The 25,033-nt window shown below is 50.5% G+C and overlaps 11 protein-coding genes across 11 annotated transcripts; 5 read left to right on the top strand and 6 right to left on the bottom strand.

The window, feature by feature from the left end:
* Positions 1 to 1,177: 1,177 nt before the first annotated feature.
* On the bottom strand, positions 1,178 to 2,839 carry GT037_011058 (uncharacterized protein; the record flags this gene model as incomplete). Its single annotated transcript, XM_038936105.1, has 1 exon — positions 1,178 to 2,839. The coding sequence occupies one exon, from the start codon at positions 2,837 to 2,839 to the stop codon at positions 1,178 to 1,180; it is 1,662 nt and encodes a 553-aa protein (XP_038781315.1).
* A 566-nt stretch (positions 2,840 to 3,405) lies between these two features.
* Positions 3,406 to 5,546, bottom strand: GT037_011057 (uncharacterized protein; the record flags this gene model as incomplete). Its single annotated transcript, XM_038936104.1, has 6 exons — positions 3,406 to 3,476; positions 3,527 to 4,231; positions 4,280 to 4,558; positions 4,608 to 4,822; positions 4,870 to 5,374; positions 5,426 to 5,546. The coding sequence occupies 6 exons, from the start codon at positions 5,544 to 5,546 to the stop codon at positions 3,406 to 3,408; spliced, it is 1,896 nt and encodes a 631-aa protein (XP_038781314.1).
* A 627-nt stretch (positions 5,547 to 6,173) lies between these two features.
* Positions 6,174 to 8,366, bottom strand: GT037_011056 (uncharacterized protein; the record flags this gene model as incomplete). Its single annotated transcript, XM_038936103.1, has 1 exon — positions 6,174 to 8,366. The coding sequence occupies one exon, from the start codon at positions 8,364 to 8,366 to the stop codon at positions 6,174 to 6,176; it is 2,193 nt and encodes a 730-aa protein (XP_038781313.1).
* A 737-nt stretch (positions 8,367 to 9,103) lies between these two features.
* Positions 9,104 to 10,843, top strand: GT037_011055 (dimethylaniline monooxygenase 2; the record flags this gene model as incomplete). Its single annotated transcript, XM_038936102.1, has 4 exons — positions 9,104 to 9,140; positions 9,190 to 9,788; positions 9,849 to 10,377; positions 10,431 to 10,843. The coding sequence occupies 4 exons, from the start codon at positions 9,104 to 9,106 to the stop codon at positions 10,841 to 10,843; spliced, it is 1,578 nt and encodes a 525-aa protein (XP_038781312.1).
* A 464-nt stretch (positions 10,844 to 11,307) lies between these two features.
* Positions 11,308 to 12,110, top strand: GT037_011054 (uncharacterized protein; the record flags this gene model as incomplete). Its single annotated transcript, XM_038936101.1, has 2 exons — positions 11,308 to 11,425; positions 11,512 to 12,110. 2 exons carry the CDS (start codon positions 11,308 to 11,310, stop codon positions 12,108 to 12,110), a joined length of 717 nt encoding a protein of 238 aa, XP_038781311.1.
* Positions 12,111 to 13,579: 1,469 nt separating this feature from the next.
* Positions 13,580 to 15,392, top strand: GT037_011053 (amino acid transporter; the record flags this gene model as incomplete). Its single annotated transcript, XM_038936100.1, has 4 exons — positions 13,580 to 13,765; positions 13,826 to 14,019; positions 14,111 to 14,503; positions 14,561 to 15,392. 4 exons carry the CDS (start codon positions 13,580 to 13,582, stop codon positions 15,390 to 15,392), a joined length of 1,605 nt encoding a protein of 534 aa, XP_038781310.1.
* Positions 15,393 to 15,514: 122 nt separating this feature from the next.
* Positions 15,515 to 17,410, bottom strand: GT037_011052 (uncharacterized protein; the record flags this gene model as incomplete). The annotated part of the gene is made up of 1 exon (XM_038936099.1): positions 15,515 to 17,410. The coding sequence occupies one exon, from the start codon at positions 17,408 to 17,410 to the stop codon at positions 15,515 to 15,517; it is 1,896 nt and encodes a 631-aa protein (XP_038781309.1).
* Positions 17,411 to 18,291: 881 nt separating this feature from the next.
* Positions 18,292 to 19,812, top strand: GT037_011051 (uncharacterized protein; the record flags this gene model as incomplete). Its single annotated transcript, XM_038936098.1, has 1 exon — positions 18,292 to 19,812. The coding sequence occupies one exon, from the start codon at positions 18,292 to 18,294 to the stop codon at positions 19,810 to 19,812; it is 1,521 nt and encodes a 506-aa protein (XP_038781308.1).
* Positions 19,813 to 19,947: 135 nt separating this feature from the next.
* GT037_011050 (uncharacterized protein) lies at positions 19,948 to 21,050 on the bottom strand (the record flags this gene model as incomplete). Its single annotated transcript, XM_038936097.1, has 6 exons — positions 19,948 to 20,084; positions 20,135 to 20,215; positions 20,261 to 20,346; positions 20,502 to 20,573; positions 20,621 to 20,736; positions 20,787 to 21,050. 6 exons carry the CDS (start codon positions 21,048 to 21,050, stop codon positions 19,948 to 19,950), a joined length of 756 nt encoding a protein of 251 aa, XP_038781307.1.
* A 222-nt stretch (positions 21,051 to 21,272) lies between these two features.
* Positions 21,273 to 22,355, bottom strand: GT037_011049 (uncharacterized protein; the record flags this gene model as incomplete). The annotated part of the gene is made up of 3 exons (XM_038936096.1): positions 21,273 to 21,750; positions 21,795 to 22,210; positions 22,272 to 22,355. 3 exons carry the CDS (start codon positions 22,353 to 22,355, stop codon positions 21,273 to 21,275), a joined length of 978 nt encoding a protein of 325 aa, XP_038781306.1.
* An 800-nt stretch (positions 22,356 to 23,155) lies between these two features.
* On the top strand, positions 23,156 to 24,196 carry GT037_011048 (uncharacterized protein; the record flags this gene model as incomplete). Its single annotated transcript, XM_038936095.1, has 5 exons — positions 23,156 to 23,491; positions 23,551 to 23,638; positions 23,684 to 23,771; positions 23,817 to 24,049; positions 24,093 to 24,196. 5 exons carry the CDS (start codon positions 23,156 to 23,158, stop codon positions 24,194 to 24,196), a joined length of 849 nt encoding a protein of 282 aa, XP_038781305.1.
* Positions 24,197 to 25,033: the final 837 nt, after the last annotated feature.

Genomic DNA, 25,033 nt, shown 5'->3' with positions numbered 1-25,033 from the left:
ACGAACGAACAAACGACCGAACAGCCAGGTAAGATACGCGTTACGCGCTACCCGAGGTCGGTCTTTTCGGAGCAACGGGTATACATCGGTAAGTACGGTACGTATACAGATGATCTCCATTCCCTCGTAACTCCGGCCGAAATTCCCAGGCCGTGTTCGCATCGCATCGCGCGATGCCACAATGTCGCAATCTCCCATGACACGCGTAGCCATGTCTCCAAGGTAACTAGCTTGCTCCGCGGAGAAATTTGGAGTAACTCCCATGGTAAAATTGGAGTAAGTTAAATGCCGATGCGTGGCGCTCACCGGTAGGTTCAAATCGTTGTGTACATGGCAGTCACGTTTTTCTCTCTCGCGCTCTCTCTCTCTCTCTCTGTTTCCATTCGCACGCCAAACGACTTTGTAAGTCCGCTTCTTCCACTATGTGGAGTAGCGCCGGCATTCCTGGGACGCCCGTCTCCACGCCTATAAAGCCCGTCATCTCAAAGCCTGTTGAACTAGGAAGCTCGTAAAGCGCAACACCTGCCTACAGTATATATGCAACTTCCTATACCTACATACCCCCGCCTGCTCCTGAACGTGATGGCTACGCGAGTAGCAAACCGGTACAAATTAGCCGCGCTTGCCTGTCATGCTGCATGTGCATCTGACATGGACGAAGGAGCAGAAGTGTTTGGCGAGGGCTTTTTCGTTTTCCGCATGAGACCTTCTAGCTGTCGATCTTCGCTCCCGTTAGTGCTTAGGTCTAAACTAGGTGAGAAGTTAGCTTCGCTGCTTAGTACTCCGGTGTAGGTAGTTTGGGGGCTAATAGGAAATGAGGTTGATTACCGAAGGCATTCCTTTGTTTTTCTTGTGGCGCTTTCTTGTCTGCCTCGTTTAGATTACTGTAGGTATACACCACTGTGTGGGTATGCCCAGGCAGACGCGTACTCTTTATTGCCTAGTCACGGATATTGTAGGGCAAAAGGAAATAAGATAAGGCCGTGCATGGAAATGATCCTCCGCGGGCTTTTTGGTCTAATCGGTGTAAGACATATCCATCATGTTTTAACTATCACGTTGATTGGAGGACAGCAGCACTTAAGGTACAGCAAGTCTTGGTGTTCCCGTGCGTGCAGATACTTCATCCCGAGTACAGGGGGAACCCATCATAGCCTCCTTACCGATGATTTTTCGGTCACAAGAAGAGTAGTAATCTAAGACACTTAACAAGGTCATCAAGCGTCCCATCACCCCAGTTTGCCGATTCAGTGATGCCTCTGAGCCCATTTAACTCTCCGTATGGTATCCACTCTCTTGCCTCGACTGCGTTGTGCAAAGTGGTAACGTCCATCATATTCGAGACATCTACCACATCCCCACAAGCATGCTCCGATCCCTGATGCTCTCCCTGGATGGTGGCTCTCACAGGAAGGCACTGCTCATTGAGCCAAAACTCGACTGTGCTCCAATAAGATTGTGGGGTTGCTTTGACCATGAGATCCTCCAAGAATACTAGAGCATATCTCCGAATTTCACCTAGTGTCGTGACATGGACATTGTCACTACAATCACGTACGCGAACCATGATTGTAGTACCCGGCGGGAAGATTGTAGTGGTCCGCAGGAGATCCAATGCGTTGATCTGGACGTGGTTGGATGTCGGGAAATGCAGAATGATGGTCGGCTCATTTTCGTAATCATGAACCGCCTCAATCGGAGTACAGTATCTCATGTGAGGGCTGTAATCATAAACATCCTCGAAAGATTCTGCGATGCGAGGTTCAAGTACTTCATACAGTGTCTTCGTAGGCTGCGAAGTATCAGAACCTAGGATAAGGGTGAAACGAGTTTTGGAAAGGAACCATGGGCGGACCATGTCGCGGATCTGTCTATTGACGTTGAGCAAGCCGAATTCTTGTCCATGCGTGATGCCTGTGTCGAAGTTGTATGTGACGTCGTGGTTGGGTAGTGCAAGCTCAGCGATATCAGTGATGACCTTGGTAGGTAGGTCGGGCAGACTCAATGGACTCAGTAGAAGGACGAGTTCGTACATCCTGGTCTCCTCCAAAAACTGAAACTCGCGGCAGATCTCAGTTCTATGATCAGTTCCCTGATATATGATGGTCCCTCTAATGCCACTCTCGTCTACGTAGACTTTTCGTAGTAAGCGACGTGTTTCTTTCAAGCCTAAACAATTCTTATTTCCCAGCTCATGCACAATTTTAGTGATTTCTTTGCACTTTTCATCCAATACTTTCGATATTTCAGTATCCGCGTTCGGAATGTACCGCGTAGTTCGGTTGCTGTGCTCGAATTTGATTGATATATCGCTCGCGATGTCGTTCCAGATAATGTCGAGTAATTGCAGAATCGCCAGATCCCCTTCGAACCCCTCCAGCATATCTATCTCAAAATTACTTTGCAATTCGGCCCCACTTATGTCGATGATAACAGTGCACAACCCTGAAAGGCAGGACCCGATGTTTCTGACCCATTCTGTGCACGTCTCGACAGGACGAACGATGTGACGGTCGAGCGAATCTTGTGGGTAATGTACGCTGTACTGGAAGCGAAAGACATTCTGGCCATAAAGAATACCCAGTGCCTCATGGTAGATCTGACGGCAGGTATAAATGATGGTAGAGCTTCCCGCGAAGTCACTAACCGTGCTTATAGTATTGTCGTCGTCAAGTTCAGCCTTGATGGTGACAGATCGGGGATCTACGAGTAAGTACTCATAGATCTGGTTGCGAAGTTCGGGCGGGATACCGAGTAGTGAAGCTGCACCCGGGTCGTCCAATTGAGAGTACACTTGTGCGATCCGACTGGGAGCTGGTTCTGGGAGTGGAAAGTGCATGACTGCGCTGAGATACAGTAGTTCTGTTACTGGGCGAGTCGCGCGATGACAGCTGTGCGACTAGAGTTACTTAGCAAATGCAGAAACACGATGATTTATACAACAGGGACAATACTTGCCTGATGGCCGCAGGCGCAGTGACTTGCAGTTATGTCACGTTTGAGCACGGTGTAGTAAGTGAGTCTCGTATGGAACTAGGATAGTGTGTGACAGAGAGGTGAGCGGCAGTGTCCAGAAAGTCGTAGTGATATGAAAAAGCTAAGCTTGGACTCTTATAATCGAGAAAGGAAAGAGCAATGACTGTTGCACTAAAACACGGACCGCACTCACCTTCACTACATCAACATGAAGTGGCGCTTCTCAGAAGTACGATAGACACCGAGCCATCAGTGAGGCTTCGGTTTAGGAGAGATATAACAACAAATGTCACATGAGAAGCACTTAAGGACACTCACGTACACCCCATCACCACAGCTGAGTAATTCGAGTCAAAAGGCTCAGATCTCGGTAAGGTGATTGCGTTACTTGCAAGCAACTGAAAGTCTTCACTTTCTATGGCTATGCGATTAGATACGGCCACGATCCAAGAACTTCTTCGGCAAATCTACAGTCTTCGCACGCATATACTCCATAGCATCTATACATTCGTTAGCAACAATCACTTCAATAACCTCATACGCCACTTACTCTTTCCCAAAGTATCATATGAAGAACACGTATTGTAACCCCCATCTCTCAAGTGGTCATGCAGCAAGAAATGCACTGATCGAATCCCTGCAATCTCAAAGCGATCAATCGGCTTGCCGCTATACTCATGCTTCCCGAGAAGGTCTTTGACACGCTCGATCGTCATGAAAGAGCGCAGCCAATCCCATTCATCATCGTAGCGGACAAAAAACCCGCAGTTGCAGTCTGATGCCTTGTCACCAGACCGGCCGGCGACGATGTAACCCAGCGGTGCGCGAACCGTTTCACCGAACGAAGAAAGCTCGACTGGCGACGAGGTCTCATACGAGGCCTGCTGGCGCGGATACTCTTTCGTGATCTTAGGTGGACTGAGATTGGTGACTGTTCTGTCGCCGTACATGGCATGTATGCGCAACGGCAGTTGGTCTTGAGGGAGAAGTGAAACCCAGTAATCATAATATGGTTTCGGCGCAATCTGCCGCAGGTCGTTGGAAAGCGAGAGACCAGGAGCTGATTGGAGGAAAACTTCAAGACACCAGCGATTGAATCCGTTGGGTACGTCTGGCCTTACCAACTCGGGATCAGAGGTTTGAGCAAAGATCCGGAAGTCGACCGTTGCTACGTCCTGGTTGTGTGCATCGATTGGTGATGAACCGTTCTGATGGAATCTGAGCGTTTTGAAGCGGTTGACGTTGTCTCCCATGGCTGAGCATCGTTAGTTCGATGATGTGATAACGATGTGAATGCGCGTACCGTATCGAATCTGATCTTCGGTGATTTTGCACTTCTCCTCTATATCGAGACCACACACAAACATATGCCACTCGCATTGCCAGCCGGCTGGGGCAGTGATACCAACCTTAGTCGTAGGTGGTGGAGGAAAGCCTTTCACCCCCGTAACACGTACTAGGTCCTCTCCTACTTGCTCCATCTTGACATCCGTGATATCAGCTGTGACATCACAGTTGTAGTACAGTGGTCCTTGTATCTCATACAGCAGCTGCGAAGTGCATGTGCCGACAGTGACGCAACCTGGACATGTCAGCCGCATAAAGTCATGAGCTGGAAAACCAACGCCTACCTCCAGTATCCTTCTCTTTCGCAATGTTGAAGCTGCCGTCATACTCTACTTCTGCGATAGGAAAGCCCATGTTGATATGCTTGCCTGTCTTCATGAGATCTTTGAACATCGAGTAGTATCCTCCTGTGACGTAGGCTGAGCACTCAACTAGATGGCCAGCGATGAGCGCTCCAGCAAGTTCATCAAACTGGTCGTTCTTCCAGTCATGCCACCACCTGATCATGTCAGCTGAGTCACTGGTGACGGTAGTAAGGCAACTCACGCCGCAGCACCGATGACTGGCGCAGCATCCGCAACTCTTCCAGCGAGCACTACATCGGCGCCTTGTCTGAAAGCTTCTGCTATGCAAAGACCGCCCAGATACGCCTGAGCGCACACGGGTTCCATCCCCCACTCCTCGAGCTTCTTGCCATGCATCAAACTTTCAAACTTCTCCCCCTTCTTGATCAGACTATTGACCTGTCCCGTCACATCATCGCCTTCGATCCATGCTACTTTGAGATGACTAGCGCCCTGCTTCTCCAGTATATCCACTACAACTTCAGCGAGAAGTTCAGTGTCTGAAGCACCGGCATTCACAGCAAGCTTCGTCTTGTTCTTGACCAGGTTTGATACTGCCGGTTCAAAGCATTGAATAAATGTGTCAGCGTACATGGCGCTCTTCTTACGCTCCTCCAGACTCATAGTGCCGTTGTTGTTCTTCGTAGACTTTTGCTTTACTTTTCCACTACCGTGTACAGTCATAGTCATTTCGGATAGCCAATCGCCTAGTCCAGTCAGCTTAAGATCATCCACATCTACTTGTCAAGAAATCCTACCCATTACGACATCAACTTCTGGGTCGCCAGCCATACGTGTGATGGCAAGAGAACGGTCCGTGAAGCCACCAGAGCATCCTGCGATGCGCACAGCGCGTTTGCGATCAGTAGAGGGAGACATTTTCACTCTTTTAGGATTCGGCGCCATGTAAAACTCGTACAGCTCAAGAAAGTATTGATTTTTCTATGATGGAAGGTCTCGAAGCTATATACCAGGTCGTTCAGATGCGCTCTTCCGAGATAAGGCAAGCCGTCAAAAAGGTACCTAGGTAGCTGGGCCGTTACCCTGGACTTACCCAATGACGGCTCTGAAACCAGGTAGTGCGACCTCCATGTCATGTATCGAGGGCTACTTGCGGATAATCTTCAACGAAGGAAGACGATTTCCTGTACGCTTATGGCGGGGTTGCGGGGAAGGAGGCGGACGTGAGCGCGCAAAGCTGTTCAACGCTCAGAACGCGATTTCGCGGCGCCATCGCCAACGATATATGTTCTAGGCGACGTCTTTCCGAATGCGCTGTCAGAGTCGTGAAGCCAGTATGAGCGTGGTTAACTCTTGTGGTTTGAAAGCATGAGTAGGACAGTGACGTGCCATGTTTGCAATTCGGCTAATGACTCATGCTATGCTCAGGTCATGACTCGACAATGACATTAGTGCCAGGATGCCTTTTCTCGACATGACCATTCTGGTCAATACATCTCTCAGTGCCACTATCATAAGAGGGCATCCAAGATTCCCTGGAAACACTCACGGCGCCAAATTCTCGATCACGAGCCATACCATCTCAGGCTTTACTTCCCCAGGAATAAATCCTCTACCCTTGCCATTACTTCTGGCCTCCTTCCTAGCACTTCTCCTCTCCCTCCTGACCTCCTCTCTTGCCTCACGCCACTCCTTCTTCGCAGTCAAACGCTCTTTTCTCAACGCCTTCCTCTGTGCTTTATACTCCTTCTTGGCTTCTATCCATTCTGGATCTTTCTTTAGCTTGGATTTGGATTTGGCTCTGGCTTTGCCCTTTCCCGTGTTGTCTTCTTTGTTCAGAGTGTGCTTAGCTTTCAACACACGCTTCTTCTGACGGTGTTGCTTTTTCAAGATACGAGAGCGTTCTTTGAGTTGGTGGCGAGCATCGCGGATGGAGAGTTTGCGCGCACGTGCTAGATCTTTGTCCACGCTAGAGAAGTCATCGTCGTCGTCGGAATCGGAATCAGAGTCTGAGTCGGAAGAGATCGAACTGTCTGATGACATGGACGATGTATCGTCATCATCGTCGCTGTACAGGTCCTTTTCCTTGGCTTTTCCCTTACCCTTGTCGTCTATGGTCGTCGAGACAGGGTATCTTGGAGTATTGACCTTGCTCTTCTCATCTCCATACAGCACGCCCGACTCTTGACCTGCTGAAGCGTGGTAGGCAGGCGGGAGGTCATCGTTTTGTGTTTGTTGATACTGTTGACCCGATGTTGTGCCTCTGACTTGGGAGCCATTACCGCTTCCACTTCCACTCGCCATTTTGCCCACATCGAGCCCAAAAGCATTGGCGCGTTTTCCAAACTCTACACCCCAATCACCCATGCGTTTGCCGAATTGTTCACCAATCTTGCCCAACTCTTTGCCCACTTCTGCCCACTCGTTTCCACGCCATTCGCTTCCGCGACCACGACCGCGAGAGGGCATACCTCGTCTGCCAAAAGGCCCGTTGCCTGGAGCTCCGAATGGTCCTCGGCCTGGCATACCAAAGGGCGACCAATCACCCCCACATTGCCCTCGAGGATGGCGAGTTCCAGATTCGAGAACGGAATGAGGCGGATCTTCATGTCCCAAATCTCTGTTTTGTCCCGACATGTGACGACCAGTACCAGAAGAACTCTGTGCAGGAACTCTCCAACTTTCGAACTGCTCACTCAACTCATACAATTTTCGTACCCTCTCGCTCGGCGCCGGGACATTCTCGACGTCGAGCGCTTCAATCCAGGGATACAATTGCTGCGCCCTCCATTCAGCTGTTGCAGTTTTGTCCGCCAAATTAGATAGGACAGTACTTTTGTGCCCCATGGGAATGGGTAATTGTTCGAGAAGCGCAGTCTCGCTGCGGAACGACACAACGAGACCCCTTGGCGCAAAGAACACTTCGTTCGCGCCTCGAATGTAATCATCCACTGTAGTTGAAGAAGTGTATCCATGCGCTGGTCTGTCCAACAAGTCTTTGGCTGTTGTCTTCGTGACAGTACATAGGACTTGTAGACCGTAAAGAAAATCGGCGAATTCATCAGGTTTGATCGAATGGTGATTCAAAACTTCTGCGTAGGCGATTAGGAACGTTGAGATTTCGTCTGCACGCCGTCCCGGCCCGGCGAGTTCAGGTATCGCGATGAGACGGTTCAAATGCGGTGCATACTGCGCTACGGCATCTGGCTCTCGATGCGCGAATTTCAGGGCTTGGTCAAGTAGACTGGATGCACTAGACTTGGAATCAAACTCGCTGTGCACTCGTCCAACTGCAATGCTCTCACTGGTGCTGACGTGCTGCACAGGTACACTGGTAGCTTTGTCGCTCGTATGATTTGCATAGTCTGGCGCTTGTTCCCGCTCGTTCGCAGGATCTGGTTCTTCACCTCTTACTCGATACTCCCATACTTCGGGCTCATTAGGACCTTCGTTGGAAGTGATGCGGTGAGCTTCGATCTGGCTTGGGTCTACGGGCGCTATGCCGTTGCGTGTATCGTGAACGGCCTGGTCTTGCGCTTCGTCGTATGATGGTGGCAAATCTTCGTAATGTGGACCTCCGGGGCTATGGATGGGGGTTGGCTCAAAGTCGTTATCAGAAGAGTCAGCGACTGACATTGCACTTGGGGTGGAAGCGACGTTAGGCCGTGATTGTGCCGATGGGGGTGGTGGTCTGGAGTTGAAATCGCCGTTGGCGGGGTATGATGGTGGACTAGCCATGGTCGGGAAGGTACAGGGAGTCAGATTTAGTCCAGTATAGGAATGAATGGTTGAAAGTTTTGAAACTCTATCGCAGTCTTCTTGATGTGTAGAGAAGAACGGGAGGCTTGCTCATATGTCTTGTCGATACTCTACTAGCCGCGTAGAGCTGAACGGAAAGCTGTTGCCTTACGCGAGGAGATGTCCAATCGCAACTTTAAGCTCAGAACCACGCGTTACTTCCAGGGCTAATAGGCGTCCAGTCAAGCAGTAGAGCTTGTCAAAGATGACGCGTTAGTAGGGGGAAGGCCGCAGCACATGCGTGAGATACACTACATCGGTGGGCTGTGAAGTGGGGCCGACGCCACATCAACGCTTAGTTGACCGTGGCGGTGTAACCGATTTCAACAGATCAAGCTTTCGCGAAGCATACCGATTCAGGTTGACGGAGAAACATGCGTATCATACGCTATAGAAAACACTTGAGAGTTGGAATGGTGTTGGTGTCACAAGTGCGCAGTGTGAGAGTTTGCTTACTCTTTCGTCCCGTGCAGCCCGCCTAACAATTCGCCCGTAAGACCCACCAGCCGCCATGCCGGGCCATTTCACTTTCATCGTGAAGCTTCTCACGGTGTATTTCAACATTAGCCAAAACAACACGAGCGTCTTTGAGTTCGGTACTATCGTCGTGTCCGTCTGAAAGGACGAGTGGCGACAGACGTACAGAGCGCCAGCAGCACATCTGCGCGACTGTTATCATGGACGGGGTCACAACTGTAGCCGTGATAGGTCTAGGTGAGATTCCTTGTGTTTGAGATGGCAAAACCATCGACTGAACTTTTAGGACCGGCCGGCCTCGTAGCATTGAAGAACCTCAGGGAGGAAGGTTTTCACGCCACAGGCTTCGACCGTAATGAATACGTTGGCGGTCTATGGCAGTACTCAGCGAAAGAGCAGACCTCGGTCATGGAGACAACTAGGGTCAATATATCTAAGGAGAGAGGCTGCTTCACTGATTTTCCCTTCCCGGAAGATGTCCCATCACACCCTACAGCTACACAAGTACAACAATACCTAATAGACTATACAAAGCACTTCAAGCTAGGACCGTATATGCGACTCTGCACTTCCATCGAGCAGATCACATTTAATGAGGGCCGGCAGCAATGGGTCTTGAATATTCAAGGAGGGGATGAAGAGTACTACGATAAGGTTGTCGTAGCGATTGGCGGCATGATCGGAAAGGCCAATCTTCCAGTTGTGGAAGGCATTGAGAGGTTTGCTGGGTCTAGCGTACATTCTCAAGCGTTCAAGCGGCCGAAAGATTACGAGAACAAAAGAGTCATGGTCGTCGGCTTCAGCAATAGTGCGGCGGACACAGCTACGCAACTCGTGGGTGTGGCAAACAAGGTGTATATGGCGCATCGGCATGGAGCTCGCATTGTATGTTCAATAGTACAGCCTGAAGTCGCGAGTGTTTTGATACTGACTCTTAACCTATAGCTCCCACGGCGTATCAAAGGCGTCCCGATTGACCATACGCATAGCCTACGTCTCTTCACAGTCCAAAGCCTGATCCTAAAATACTTTCCGCATCTCGGCGAACGTCTATTCGACAACTTTATTAAGAGAATGCAAGACAAGAGTTTCAAGATCCGTCCTGAGTGGCGCTTCGAACATGCAGGCAAAGTACCCGTAGTGTCTGATACCCTGATTCCTTGTCTCGAAGACGGTAGCATCTCCTCGGTTGCAGGAATAAGACGCATTCTAGGCGCCACTGAGGTGGAACTGCAAGACGGAACTAGGCTTGAAGTCGACGCTATAATCTGGTGTACGGGATACACATCAGATTTCAGTATGATTGAGCCTCGCTTCGATCCCACATGCCGTCCCCAGCAATGGCTCGATGCTTCCGGATCGAATGGAAAGTCGCTTTTCCGTCTATATCATAACGTGTTTTCACTAGAAAAGCCGGATAGTCTGGCGTTCTTGGGCAATGTTTCTATAACACTTGGTGGATTCCCTATTTTTGGTACGTGGATTGAGATGTAACGCGCAGGCGAAGCAGATGCTGACGGTGAGCAGATATGGCATCTATGGCTGTAGCCCAAGTCTGGGCCGACAAATCCAGTCTCCCATCGCTTTCTACCATGAACTTCGCCGTTGGCAAGCATCATGAGTGGTTGGCCGACTCGGCGAAGCGCATTCCCAACGTGTCACCAGGGCAATGTGAGGCAAGTGAGTGGGTGAGGGCTATGGACCATCTTGCCGGTACGGGTGTTAACGAGTACCTGGGATATGGGTGGAAAGGCTGGCTTTTCTGGTTACGCGAGAGAAGATTCTGCAATCTGCTGATGGGCGGTATATGGAGTCCGTCCATACATCGTGTATTCAGCACAGGGAAGAGGAAGTGCTGGGACGGAGCGAGGGAGGCCATCGAAAGAGTCAACGAAAGGGTTGCCAAGATGAGAGAAGAAGCGAAGAAGAAAGTAGTTTGAGGTTGGATGGAGTCTTGGTTTCGCGAATACACTGGAGCGTGCTCGAATGTTCCTTGGTGGTGAGCTTCCCCACCCATGACGCCAGGCTGTATCACCGAACTTACAGGCGGTAACCTTTGGCACCACGCAGCGCAGCGCATATATGCTCTGTGGCAAGTACGTGGATGTTTATCGCGTTTTCATAATCTATCAAGCTAGTATTGCACACTCTGAACGGGTTGTCTGCGTTGTCAAGGTGACGTGTAAGGGTCAACCTAGGTTACCATCTCATAAGGCTGGAGTTTAACCAATCGCACGGGCCGTTGCACGACAGCTGGGGAAGTCGTAACGGGCGATATCTAATTTCGATTTCTTTCCACAATCGCCACCCCGCAAACACTGAACGCATCGATTCCTCGTTCTACGGCCAGAGGCAGATTGCTCGTTGCCTACACCGAAACACGACACACCAAACAGCAACCGGCATGGCGACCCAGACGCTACATGGCAGTTGCGCCTGCGGCAGGAACCGCTATGTTATCGAGATGCCGAAGCAGCAGATTGGGCAGGCAGAGCTGCGATACGACAACACTTCTGCGTCGCGTAAGTACACGGCGTGTTTGCTGTGCGGCTCATGTATCCCTTTTCATGGGTCACGTCATGGGCTGTCGCTAACAACAATACAACAGGACACCACTCGGCCAACCCTCTCACACTATGGCTCCGCGTACCTCTGCCCTGGTACACCTCTGCGACATTTGCGCAATTCCTCGACGAAACCCCTATGAGCATCAAGCGCAGCTTCACCTCCCCGTATACCCCGAATAGCCGCCGTCAATTCTGCGGATACTGCGGTACTCAACTCACATCATGGAACGAGCGAACGCGCGACGAGGCCGATCACATTTCCCTGACAGTCGGCAGCTTGCTGGACGAGGACCAGGAGATGCTGGGTGAACTCGGCTTCCTGCCCAGTAGCAGCGAAAGCAGCGACGACGAAGTGTCCGTTGCTGGTCCCTCAAGGACGACTGGCCGCTCGCGCTCCGTTGCCCGTTCAGAACCACAGTCTCGTGGTGCGCCTTGGTTCGAGGAGATTGTGCGCAACACTCGTTTGGGCCGCTTCAAGCAGCAGCGCGGTGGACACACTGAGAGCGGCGTGCACGTCGAGTGGGAAGTCACCGAGTGGACTGAAGGCGACGACGGCGACGACGAGGGTAGCGCCACACCCAGCAAGCGGAAGATTGGCGATGTGGACGGTCCTGACGATACCGAGATGCGCAGCGCATAAGCCTGTCGTCTCTTCCTTTCATATGCGGAATGACATGGACATGGATGTGGAAATGTCACTAGAATTGGCTTCGCTCACGCGTGGATGGGGACGAAACGTATGTAATCATCGATCCTCTGGCAGAGCGACACGGATTTGGAGTTGCAGGTGCGTTTATCTTGTGTACAGTATTCGAAAATGCATCTTGCAAGGATGCAGCAATTTACCTACTTTTTCGCCCAGTACATCTCGCTGGTCTCTTCTTGTCATATCATGCTTTCATTCTGCACCTCTCTTATACGTCCAGAGTCAATGCATCACAAGTTGTCAATTGGCAGGAACAATCAGGGCCATTAAGACGCGTGGGGGATAGCGCAGACATGCCATCCTAGCGCGTAAGCGGCAAGCCTCCGGAGGCCGCCTTCCGCTGTGTAGACAACACTTCCTAGGATCCCCAAATGTGTGGAGAGCAGCCATCACCTCAACCACAATCACGCAAGCCCTCAAAATCACCTTGACAGCATTTCAAAATTGTCTTCTGATCATAATCCGAATCGCATGCAAAAAAAAAAAAAAAATTCACTTATCGTGCCTTACGCCACTGTGTTACTCCAAAAGTCTCCGCAACCCCAAATCAGCATTCGCGTATCTCCCGCTTACATCTACCAGTCTTGCCTCTTATTGGCCAGATGCGCATCCTGTTCCTGCACCATATACCCGGGATCACTTATCTTGCACCCTTGGCAGCTCAGCTCCGCCTCAGCACCTTATCAGTACTGCACACGACATAACACGATTAGTGTTCCCTGACCCGTCTCCACGGTTCTCCTGCGGAGTTGGCTACTGCTTGCACGTTACACCATGGATGTTGGCCCGACTCTCTTTGGACGCGCCTGCTGCCCCATCTGTCTTGCTGGGGCTTTTCTGGCGTGACCGGGGCATAGAGCGGACGGCAATGCTAGATGCGTTGCTTTATCTCCGAGCGCTGTCAGTCGCTTAGCATACATACTTACGTGTAAGTGACAGTGTTGTGGTTGACACAGCAGAGATAGAGGCGTCCGAAGCCGCTGTCTTGCATGGCAGATGGGGCGTCATAAGAGTACGATGCAAGTGAAGAAATGATTTTCTCGATTGTTGTATTACTTCACTGTCTTTGATCCTGGACACTGTCTCGCGTTGCACGCGTCGTCCTCTCTTCGTGCCGTTCCTGGCCTCTCTTATCTCTGGGCGCACACTTGCTGTACGATTGACAAGCAGGGCCGTTTGATCTGCGATCGATACGCTACTCCACTGATTCCTTCCCCATAAGGCTGGTAATTTACGCCTCCGTCCTCCCGTGTCTGGGCAAATCAACAACTATTGACATCAAGACATTCTTATCGCTTTTCGTATATCCTCGTTGCCAACCACCTCCCTCCTGGAAAACGAATTGCAGAGCAAAAGCGACTACAGCGCAGTAGCTGGCGCACTGCCATCATCGATCACCGACCATGGATATGGAAAAGAAGTCTTCTGAGAAGTCAAGACCGGAAGTCGACCAGGCCACGGGCGACGTGGGCGAAGTCTTGAATGCTTCGGGTCACAAGCAGGAACTGGAGCGCAATTTCAGCCTGTTGAGCATCTGCGCAATTGGTATCACGACGGGAAATGTTTGGGCGGCGTTGGGAGGATCTATTGTTAGTATCCTTTTCTTTCCTGGCATAATGTATAGGCTACGATATGCTGACCATGCTTAGGTCATCGCGCTCTACAATGGCGGCCCGGCAGGTGTCATTTACGAATTCATTGCTGTCGCATGTTGTTACTTCATGATAGCGGCTTGTATTGCCGAGATGGCTTCTGCTATCCCTTCGTCGTCGGGTGTTTACCACTGGGCTAGCGTGACAGCAGGAGCGCGGTTTGGTAAAGTCATCGGCTTTTACGCAGGATGGTAGGTTCGAAGCATCACTCCCACATCTGTCGGGCATCTTGCCACCGACTTGGGAAGTTGTATGAGGAAAGGCAAAACTAACACCGCACAGGTGGAACGCTCTGGGTTGGATCTTCGGGACTGCGTCAATATCCTCCATCCTCGCCAACCAGGTCATCTCCATGTACGGCCTCTTTCACCCTGGCTATGCCTTCGAACGCTGGCACGTTTTCATCGTCTACCTCATTATCACTTGGATTGCCTGCTTTATTGTCATGTTTGCCAACCGCGCCTTACCCAAACTCACAAACATTGGTCTGTTCTTTATCCTAATGGGCGTCTTCATCACCATCATGGTATGCGCCATCATGCCTAGCAGAAGCGGCAAGGGATATGCAAGCAATGAGTTTGTGTGGCGCGACTGGCAGAATCAGGCAGGTTGGAGTAGCGACGGCTTTGTGTTTTGCGCTGGCATGCTGAACGGAGCTTTCGCTGTGGGGACGCCGTAAGTCAAGATTCTCGTCAAGAAAGCACAGTGTTGTAGTTACTTACAGACGAACAGCGACTGCGTCTCTCATCTCGCGGAGGAACTCCCCCGTCCCCGAACCAACATCCCCAAAGCCATCCTCGCCCAATACACCGTCGGCTTCATAACCGCCTTCCTCTACCTCATAACAATCTTCTACTCTGTAAACGACCTCGACTCCCTCTTCACAAACCCTTGGCCCTTCCCCCTCGCCGAACTCTACCGCCAGGCTACAAACTCCCACGGCGGCTCCCTTGGCCTCTTACTCGTAATCTTCATCCCAACATTCTGCACAAACATCGGTTGCTACATAACCTCCGGCCGCATGCTATGGACCCTAGGCCGAGACGACGCAACTCCATTCCCCCGCTGGGTCGGTAAAATCGACAAGAAGTGGGAAAACCCGTTCAACGCGACCTTGGCGTGTGGTGTCATCAACACGATCCTAGGTTGTATCTACATCGGTTCGTCAACCGCCTTCTCCGCCTTTGTCGGCTCCTTCATCGTGCTGTCGTCAATGTCGTACCTCGCGTTCATCCTGCCCAACATCTTGACTCGCCGCCGTCACGTCATCAAAGGTCCTTTTACCATGCCTAACCCGGTGTTTTACACGGTGGCCAGCGTAGCGTGTGGGTACATGGTTGTATGGATACCGATCTACTGTTTCCCATTTGCGGTGCCGTTTGATACTACGACGATGAATTATACGAGTGCGCTTGTGGGGGGCGTGACGATCTTATTAGGAGGTTGGTATGTTTGGATTAGGAATCGGGGATATGTTGGTCCAAGACGGCTGGTGGAGACTCTGGGGAATGGGGAGACGACTATTGCGGGGACTGAGGGGAGCATTTCTGGGGAGAAGGTCTGAGGATAGTTTCGATGGGTTTAAATGCTTAATCAATAGAGAGTTTGCCTGTAAGAACATTTCGATGTTGAGATTCGTGTGCTCTTGTGTGTGATAGATGGACATCTGGGAAAAACGAACTACGACTACCAAATAACCTGCCAACTTGTTCGACTAAATCCAACAATCTGACTAAACGCCTCATCCCTCTTTTCCACTTCATGCAGTATCCACTCATGCTCATCTCTATCGACGATACGCAAGTCCTTGTCGCACTCCTTGAGCACCTTGACCATCTTTTCCACATGTCGGTCTTGCTTCTCTAGATAGCCAATCCGATCATACGGAAGAGAGAAGAGGCCTTGGTGCAATGGACCCTTTGCGACAAATCGTACTCCTGCACGGTTCATGATGAGACGTCCTGGCGATCCATCGTAATGGCACGAATACGAGGCAAAGCCCTGTCCTTCCGATGAGGCAGCAGCGTCAGGATTACTCGTATCCGTCAGGATGGTCATGTTCGCGCTAGCATTCTGCTTCTCAGTGACGACGCGGAGACCTTCGGCTTGCATGTACTGAATTGCCCACTCAGCGTGCGTTGGAATGTTCCAAAACAGGCGTTTTGAAGGCGAGACGAGGAGGCGATAGTTTGGGAAATTGACGGAGATGGGGAAGAGGCAGAAGAAGGTGAAACCAGCGGAGAATGTGGAGACTTTGATGAGTAGCCAGAGAGGCGTGAAGACTGTGATGAGAATACCTGTAGCGAGGACTACAAGGACGGCTAGTGTACGCGTTGGCTTTCTCCATTCGTAGAAGTTGCGGACGCTCTCGAAGAAGTTTGCTAGATCGGCTAGCTGAACCATGAGCCAGGGACCGAGGTCTTGGAGGAGATCGTGCGCCCAGTTCTCATCGCCTTGTTTCTCGATGAACTCGGTGAGCGAGAGCGCTGTTCTCTCCACGTCTTCGCGGTGTTTGATATCTTCGCGGAGGTCCTCAATAGACTGTCCGTGAAAGTGACGTTCTGCGACCAGATATAGTACTACTGACAGAGCACCGGGTAAAAGAAGGTTCATATACCAAAGGACAGTGTAGATTACAAGATACTTTGTTGTTTCGATAGGACACTCCCATCTATAAACCCGACGGGTAGTCATGATGAACTCTTGGAACGGTGACGTTGCAACGATGAGGCGCTCAATGTTCGGCATGATTGTTTCCTTCGATGGTGTCGGTGGGTCAGAGCCGTATCCAATGTACTGACCTCCGTATCGGTGGGCGTAATAGTCCAGTAAGTGCAAGCTATAAGCTCTCCAGTCGGTAACGGTACGGCCTGCGGTATCCTCTTTCTCAAAGTCCGATCTAGGCTTCAGTGCCGCTGTGTCGCGTGGTAGTATTCTGATCTTGGTAACATGTCGATCGAGCGACCATCGGACATAAGTGCTTTGCCGCTGATTGAGCATCTTGGCAAGATTTTCTTGAGCTTGTGCCCTTCCAGCTCCTGTCTTGGCCTGGTTCACAGCAGTTGCTGCGTTGACCAAATCCACCTCCTGACCATGAGGAATTTCGCTCACAGCTATATTTGCTGCAACTTCTTGATTTCCCTGACACCATCCTTTGAATTTCACCGTGTCGATCGGGTTATGCAAGAGGTCCTTTAGTGTGTGCTTCTCCGGTGCTGTAGACTTGTGATCAAGGCGTGAGCCTGACTGCTTCACTTTCGTAGTATCAACAAGTACTATCGAATCCGGATCGGGCTCCTCAGCCTTATCTTCTGGCTTTGCCACGTGCAGGGTCTTTCTGATCTTAACACCGGCATTGTGTCTCTTCTGTCGAACCTTGTTGACTATCCTGCTAGTAGACGACGTGTTTGATGAAACATGATCCTCCGTACTTCTGTTGAGATTGTGTGAGCGAGGTGTGTCGTCACTGCTACTTCCGGAGTGATTCCCAGGTACTTCAATTTGCCCTTGGTAAGTGATGTGCGATCGATCGAGTCCGATATTCAGCTCGTCAACCTGAATGAGCTCTTTCTGGATATCCATATGGGTGGTGGCGCAGGACCTCGGTTAGTCGAGCGCGACGTCCGTAGGCCACCTTACTAAGTGATGTTGATGCAACGATTATGTTCGGGGGTTGCGCAAATATCTGATCATGCAAGTTCAGCAGATCAAGTGAATCTATGAGTGCTGGCATCGCGCCTTCCTACGAGTGCGCGGCTTTCGTTTGCTGGACCAGCGAGCACCGCGGAGCAAAGTGCCACAACGTCATCGCGACAGGCGCTACCATGAAAACCAACTTGTGGCAATAAGAGCGGGCAGGAACTGCTGTAAAGAAATTAGTAGCCGCATGTACCGCCACAATCCCGTTTGTGTCTGGATGAAGCTTAAAATCTTATTGGTATCCTGGTTGGAATCTGGGCTGGCTTCAGCTCGTGCCCGAGGCGGAGCGCCGCCAATGACGCCACGCCTGATTGGTTCCGAAAGCAGTTGAGGAGCTATCCACGCATCATCGCGCCTTAGCATACACAAAGCGTGGGCAACTGTTCCGCACGGTGCTATGTAAACACAACACATCTCATACAGCTTCTTCCACTTGCTGTGTCAAGTCTTCGTCAACGCGATGTCGGCGTCCATCAGCCTGAGGTGCGCGAAATGGGCGGAGCGGGCAGCCTGAGCGAGAATCTCGGCGCAACTGACGCGTTAGGATACCGCCCCCAATGCCATCTTCGCGGTTGCGACAGCGAGAGGCTGGTGCCTTGCGACTTGCCTGTGGCGAACGTGTCTCAGGCCATAGACACGGCCTGCACACATCACTGATCTTGTCAGCCTCCCATCTAAGTTCCATTATTTTATATACAGCCTTTTTCGCGTCGTCTGAATATTCTTCCAAGGACCCTCATGCGAGATTCTGGAGCACATACACGATGGCAACACCGGTTTCATCTTGGGAAGAGAGACTACGCCTATCTCTCAAGAGTGGGTTGATTGACCAGCGCGCTGATGTTTCCAAGGCTGGGAGCTTCCAAACACTGGCCCAGGGCGATGGCGAGTCGATTGGAACATCCCCAGATGCATACTCAATCGACATTCACACCTACGTGGTGAGCCACGCCATCCTTGGGGAGTTCAGTGAAGAAGAGCGCAACACCCATGGCGCGAGACAGATCATTGACCGGACTAAGTCGAGTCTTCTCACCCTTGTGCGAGGTACACCTAAAGCATCCCTCTTGCACCATATAAGTCAAAACCTGGATCTGGACCCTGAGAGTGTTTTAGAGTACTATGGTTTTCTGGATACTTTTCGCATACGCTCTCTGCCATCCCGAACGCCGCCAGTAGCTACCATCCGCTTCATTAGCCTAGGCATGTTCAGCCCAGCTCCATTCATGGAGGGAGGAGCAGCTCAACTCCGGTCTGAACTAAATGCACAACTACGAGATCATTACGAAGAGTGCTTGAACGACGACCATCCCGGATCCGAACGATGCCGCCGGATCAATGTACATGATACCAGGTTTTTCACTGTCGAACAGCAGGCGACACTACTCACTCATGAAGAATCCACCGGGAGCTGGTCAGGAGTTTGGTTCACGGACTTCGGCTCGAAGTCATCGCTTAAACCCTGGATACCAAAATCGATTGCTGGTATCGAAGCTCAGTTCTACCCAGTCGTACCTCGAGGCCAGTGTAGCATGTCGTCAACGGATGCCCAACCCAGCAAGACCCTACAGACAAATACAACTCCCAATGTTTTCCTACAGGAAGGCACGGATAAGAACGCCATGTCTGAAGAAGACTGTCAGCTCTGCGTCAAGGACCCTTTCATGTTCCTTTCCGACATCTATGACACGTCAGCGCTTAGCTGGATGCAAGTCTTCTCGTATCTACGTGCGTCCTTGGAATTACTTCCGGAAGAACCAGTCGATCAGGGATCGCAGCTCAGGGCTCAGGGAGCGCAGCTCAGGGCTGATAAAGATTTTCTCGACCACGCCATCTGCTATTTCTCTGAGGTGACTTCTTTCCTGAAGCATCCACCCAAAACGTGGCAGCAATCGACAAGATCCAAGGACGTTGCTACCCGTCTTATCACTGACTTCGAGGTTTTGCGCCACGAAGCTGAAGACCTTTCCAGACGGTGCAGTGAGTCCATTTCGATTGCAATGAGTACTATCAGTATTCTTGACTCTCAGAAGAGCTTGGATGAGGCACGTCGCGTCCAATTCATCACGTTTCTTGCTTTCATATTCATTCCGATGACTTTCATAGCCTCGTGCTTTGGCATGAATATAGTGGAGCTTGCGGATCCTGGCTCTGACCTTCGAACATATTTCACAATAGCTGTACCGTTCACTGTGGTTATGCTCATGGTTCCAATTTGGATTGAGTACAGGGAATGGATGAGAACAAAGGTCAGGGTGTGGCATTCTAGATCGAGAGGGAGATAGATGAAGACAAGCTCTTGATGATGACAACTTTTTCGAGGCCGTATACCTTTGATTGTGAATCCGAAAGAGCTTGAATACGAGTCAAAGAAGCTCAATCCCCAATCCAAACAATCGTTCACCTCACTGTGGCGCACCTCAAAGCTTTTCTCGGGGCGCGGTATTCCGCTCGTTGTCGCCCTTCTCAAACATGAAGCGACCGGTGAGAACTGACGAAGGCCAGCCAGCTTTTTTGAGAGTGTTCGAAGCTACTTCGACAAGGAGTTTGTCCGAATCTGATATGGACGATCAGCAGATGATCTCGCATGGTTGCGTTTGTACTCACGAGACGGCCCAATCAAAGTAGTGACTATTGGAGCATACTCGACTAGCCCAGACACATCTGAGTCGTATGAATTCTGGCCGACTACTACTGTTAGCTTCGGTTGCGATGTGGAATATAGGGACTTACTGGGAACCACCAACTGAGGGCAACCAAGTATCGAAGTAACAAAAATCTCGTCATAAGACTTGGGATCGGGCCCCGAATCACCGCCACTTCAATTTGTCAGCCAGTATCGACCTTGTTAGGATGATGCACCCACGGAGACTCTGGTATTCTGTCCCGGTAATTCGCACCAGGCCTTCCTTGAGGTACGATCATTATTGTGTAGCCCCCATCTACATCTTCCTTCCAGATATGTTCAGCCCACCATTTCTTGAACACCTGTAGCTTCTTCAAAGCCAAATCTTTGTCCTCCACCGTATATTTGGAGTTTCTTTCCCTGAAAGTGTTAGTGAAACCAGCGTGTTGAGCAAGGCTCTCACTCACCACCGTGCTGTGTGACTTGGACTGACGTAAGGTTTCTTTCCGAACTTTTCCAAATAACCGGTCCGGAAGTCGTCGAAATTGTGGTAGCCGAAGAATCCATTGACCGCGTATGCACTCTAGTTGTAATATCAGTACCCATTCTTTCTGACAAGTGGCCTTTCCATACCATATCCAGATAGTCAATCAACGAGGAGTTAGTCCCGGCAGGCGCAGTCTTCTCCCATTCTTTCAGTACCGACAGCTTCGTAGTCGTGATACCCAAGTACTCTTCCAGCTTCCTTACGAATGCATCTGTCATCGCTTGCTGGTTGGCATTCGACTGGGGGTACCAGTCGGTAGGGTACAATATGCGGTTTGGCTGCGGTAGATCAGCGAGAGTCTTGATGCAGTCCAATGAGAGAAGAGTCGCGCACTTTCTTGGAGATACCATGACCAGGTATGGCTGTCAAAAGATCCGATAGTCTTTCTGGTGTTCGAGCCAGCAAGCCCATATTGTCATAGACCCTAGGAACACATCAACACGCATCAAATCAACCAAGATGGAGTACCTACTGAACAGCTGGTACAACTCCCTCCATAGACACTGCGCCCCAAGTGATCCGATGAGCCCAAATGCCATGTGATGATGATGGAAAGCGCATGCTACCACTAGCTAGAGGATGTCAGCTCGTAGAAAATCAGAAATCAGACGATTCTTACTGTCTGTACATAAGGACACATCAATCCACGGATAGCCACCCATCACTGCAGCTGCTCCACTTGAACTACCGGAAGGACCCTGGTATCCATCCCCTCTTGCATTCCACGGAGGGAAGTAGTCAATGCATTGGTTCGGTGGTACTTCCGAGCCTGCGAATGCAGATAGCTTCGTCTTACCAACGATAACAGCACCTTTTTTCTCTAGGGAAGAAACGTACTGCGACGTAACGTCTTTTTTGCCATACAACTCAGCATACGCGCGACTACCCAATCCCGTAACAATTCCGGCAAGATGCATATTGTCTTTGATGGCGACTCGGAGGCCAGCGAACGGTTGCTCGGAAGTCTTTTGGTAATAAAGACGGGAAGGAACTGGAACGCTTACTGCAGCTGCAGCGTCTGTGAAAGCAGCATTTTGAAACGCTTGATATCTAGCCATGTCAGCTTGGATTGTGAAGTTGCAGGTGCTACAAACTTTTCCACAGAGTGTGACCTCGACATTGACGAGGCATTCACGTCGTCTGGTAAGACTGCCACGGCGAATGCAGACAAAACATCGGGATGTAGTCGCCAGGCCTGGTGCAAATGGTTTCCAAGCACGAAATATGGCCCTTCTGGTAGTGTTTCGTCGAGAGTCAAGAGTTTTGTCGAGCTTCCATTGAGATATTCCTTTACGTCGGTGGGTAGTGTGCCTGTGAATTGATTGCATGGGTGCTGCACGATGAGATATCCTCCGGTATTGAACGCATCGCTGTAAACATCGTCTGCTGCTTTGAATTGTGTGAATTTCTCATGGATAGCAGCAAGAGAGATGGGCGTGCTGTCGAGAGTGATAATGACTGCCGGCGCAGGGGAGGTGACCGGAGAAGGTGTGTTCCCTGGTAACTCGAACTTTGCAAACACAATGTCGGCATCAGTCACATCTACCTGTCAGATAATCGGAATATCGTACCTCAATGCGGTTCCGGACAAGATAATGAATTGATCCCAGCTGCACAATCAGACGCTGAGCGAGAGGCTGAAGCTTAGCTGCCATTTTGGACGTGGAGGTAGAAGCAAACAAGTTGAGGGGCGATTGTACACGCAGCGACGACAAGAAGCTGAAGAATCGCATCGGAATGTAACAGGCACAGTTCACAGGTCTCGATGTTCACCCACGAACGGAGCCTCATCGTGCTTAACCCCACATCATAATGGTTGCCTAGCCCCGCTGTCACAAGACTCAGCCCATGAACGCCATGCATCACCCTGAATCCTGATTCATTAGTCGGATGTGCTTCATGTGCATGCATATGTACAGCGTCCGTATCCGCGAGCGCGTCGTGCCGTGCGCGCTAATGTTAATGCCTGTTCTTGCACCGTATTGTCTAGCGCGACCCCCTACCCTACCGATTCCTTGGACACCGGATAACTCCACCAATATGAGCCAGATTCAAGCTACGCTGGCATCAGTAGAATGATCGAAGCTTTGAGAATCTCGAAGCTATGAATAGAGAGCTACACAGATAGGTTACGGTCTCTAGAGTTCAACACTGTGAGATACCGCGATAACAGCTATTGCATATGGCTCAACATTGTCGGATGGAGGTGCTGTTTTAGTGAAGGTGGGGCGTGGCTAGGCGCGGAGCGCCGTACCAGACATTACGGCGATGCGACGCGAACTGGTACCAAGGATCAGATAGCAACATGACGAACGCCAACAGATAAATGAGATGCGTGTCAGCGCTCGACTGTAGGTCGACATAGCTGTCACATATCGCGCTCCGCAAAACATTTCTTTTTCTTCCAAGTGCACCGCCCAAACCGATTACTGATCAAACTGGAAAGCTCGAAATCATGATGGTCAATGCGAACATCGAGTATCTTAGCCGTCTTGACCTCTACGAGACGGAAAAGCCATACATGACTGCTTTCGAAATTCCAAGCGATGTCGGCAGTATGACCAACCACGAATACTCTGCACACATGGTCGAAGTGCAAGATGCTCGGGACAACAAGGCATCATTCTCCCTCGACGTACACGGCTTCAAGTTTTGCGATTGGCCAACGAAATACCGAAGCGCGGACTTCGAGGACGAAGATCTCATCGAATCAAAGTACTACCAAGAGGTCCTGCAGCAGATGACACAAGGCTTTCCGGACGCCATGGAAATCCACATCGTCTCTCATTTGGTGGGTAATACCTATCTAATTCAGCCCTCGCGTAAACACTAACAGCAGACCCATGGCAGCGCCGGAAACGGAATGAGGTCAAAGCCACATCAGAGCCTGGTCCTGGTACATCGAAGCATGCCAACACTATCACTTACGCCCACACCGGTGAGTCGCTGCACATGCCATCCTCCGTGTAACTAACGCCGCCAGATTTCTCGCCGGATGGAGCTAAGATTGCCGTTGAGCATATTGTTGAGAAGCATGCTCATCTTCGCGGCCGGCGTTTTGAGGTCATAAAGTACGTGTCTCGCAACACATTTAGCGCCCTTCTGACAGCTCATAGTTTGTGGCGTGTTACGAAGGGGCCAAATCGAGACTGGCCTCTCGCTTTGTGCGACTATACGTCTGTCGATCTAGAAGACGTAGACTTGAGTGATGTGATCCACAAAGATAGGGTAGGAGAAAGCACGCGGCTATACTTCAACTCAAGCCATCGGTGGTTCTATTTGGACAAGCAGACCACCTCGGAGGTAGCCTTGTTCAGAAATGTGGACTCTCGCGGGCTCCAATATCCTTGTAAGTACTTCTAGTGCTGGATATAATTAACTTACAAGATCAGTCGCTATGCATCTCTCATTCGCCAATCCGAACGTCCATGATCGTGAGGGGTGCTCAGACCCCCCCAGGGAGAGTATCGAGACACGATTTGCGTTATTCTACTAGAGTGTACGGGTGCAAACAACATTATGGCAAAGCATCAGAAGAGAGATTGTAGATGAAACGAATGTGATTTCCAAACTATACTATGCTACTACCTTATGCGACTTGACGAGCAATTGGTATCTTGACTTGAGTGACACTTGTCTGATCCAACATGAGCGCCCTGTACATCTGGACTCAAGTTCATACATTGCGACAACTGAGTGAGCAACAAATTAGTGGTGTAATCACAATGAGCAGGCCAGAAAAGATACGCACTACGCTCATTTGTTCTCGTCTTGGTATCGCCTGGCAATACCACCCTTGTTCTCAGCCTGGTACTTCCTCTCACCATCATCCTGAACAGCGCTGGTGTCCACTAGGGCTTGAGATTCGATAAATGATTTGTGTTCATTGGAATTGGGGTCACAGAAGGCCTTCCATGGCTGAGCTCGCTGAGTGTTGGAACGCATGGTCTGTCATCATTCGTTAGACAAGAATCAAGCATCAGGCTTGCATTAGCAAACTAGATTACGCACCAATTGAAAGAAGTGACTGTATTTGTGTGTATGTTTGGAATCTGAGTTTGGGGTTATGATTCTCTCAACGGGACACTCGGTGCATTTTATGTCGTTGCCCTCAGCGTTGATCGGCCCCACCAGTCTCAGGTGGAGTTGTCAGCTGAATCTCGTTGCATAACAGGATGCAGTCAGAAGATTGAATCCTGCAAGCCTATCTTTGCTAGTGATGCGGGGAACGTATGATTGCCTCAAACCGCACTGGCTTGTTGTGCCCTCGTGCATGCATGTACACACCCTGCGCATCCGAGATGCAGGTTTATCACACCCATCATTGAGGTCC

The sequence above is a fragment of the Alternaria burnsii genome, assembly GCF_013036055.1.
Source record: "Alternaria burnsii strain CBS107.38 chromosome Unknown 694, whole genome shotgun sequence".
NCBI lineage: Eukaryota > Fungi > Ascomycota > Dothideomycetes > Pleosporales > Pleosporaceae > Alternaria > Alternaria burnsii.
The sequence above is the reverse complement of the archived record's forward strand: the minus strand, read 5'-3'. Positions and strand labels throughout refer to the sequence as shown.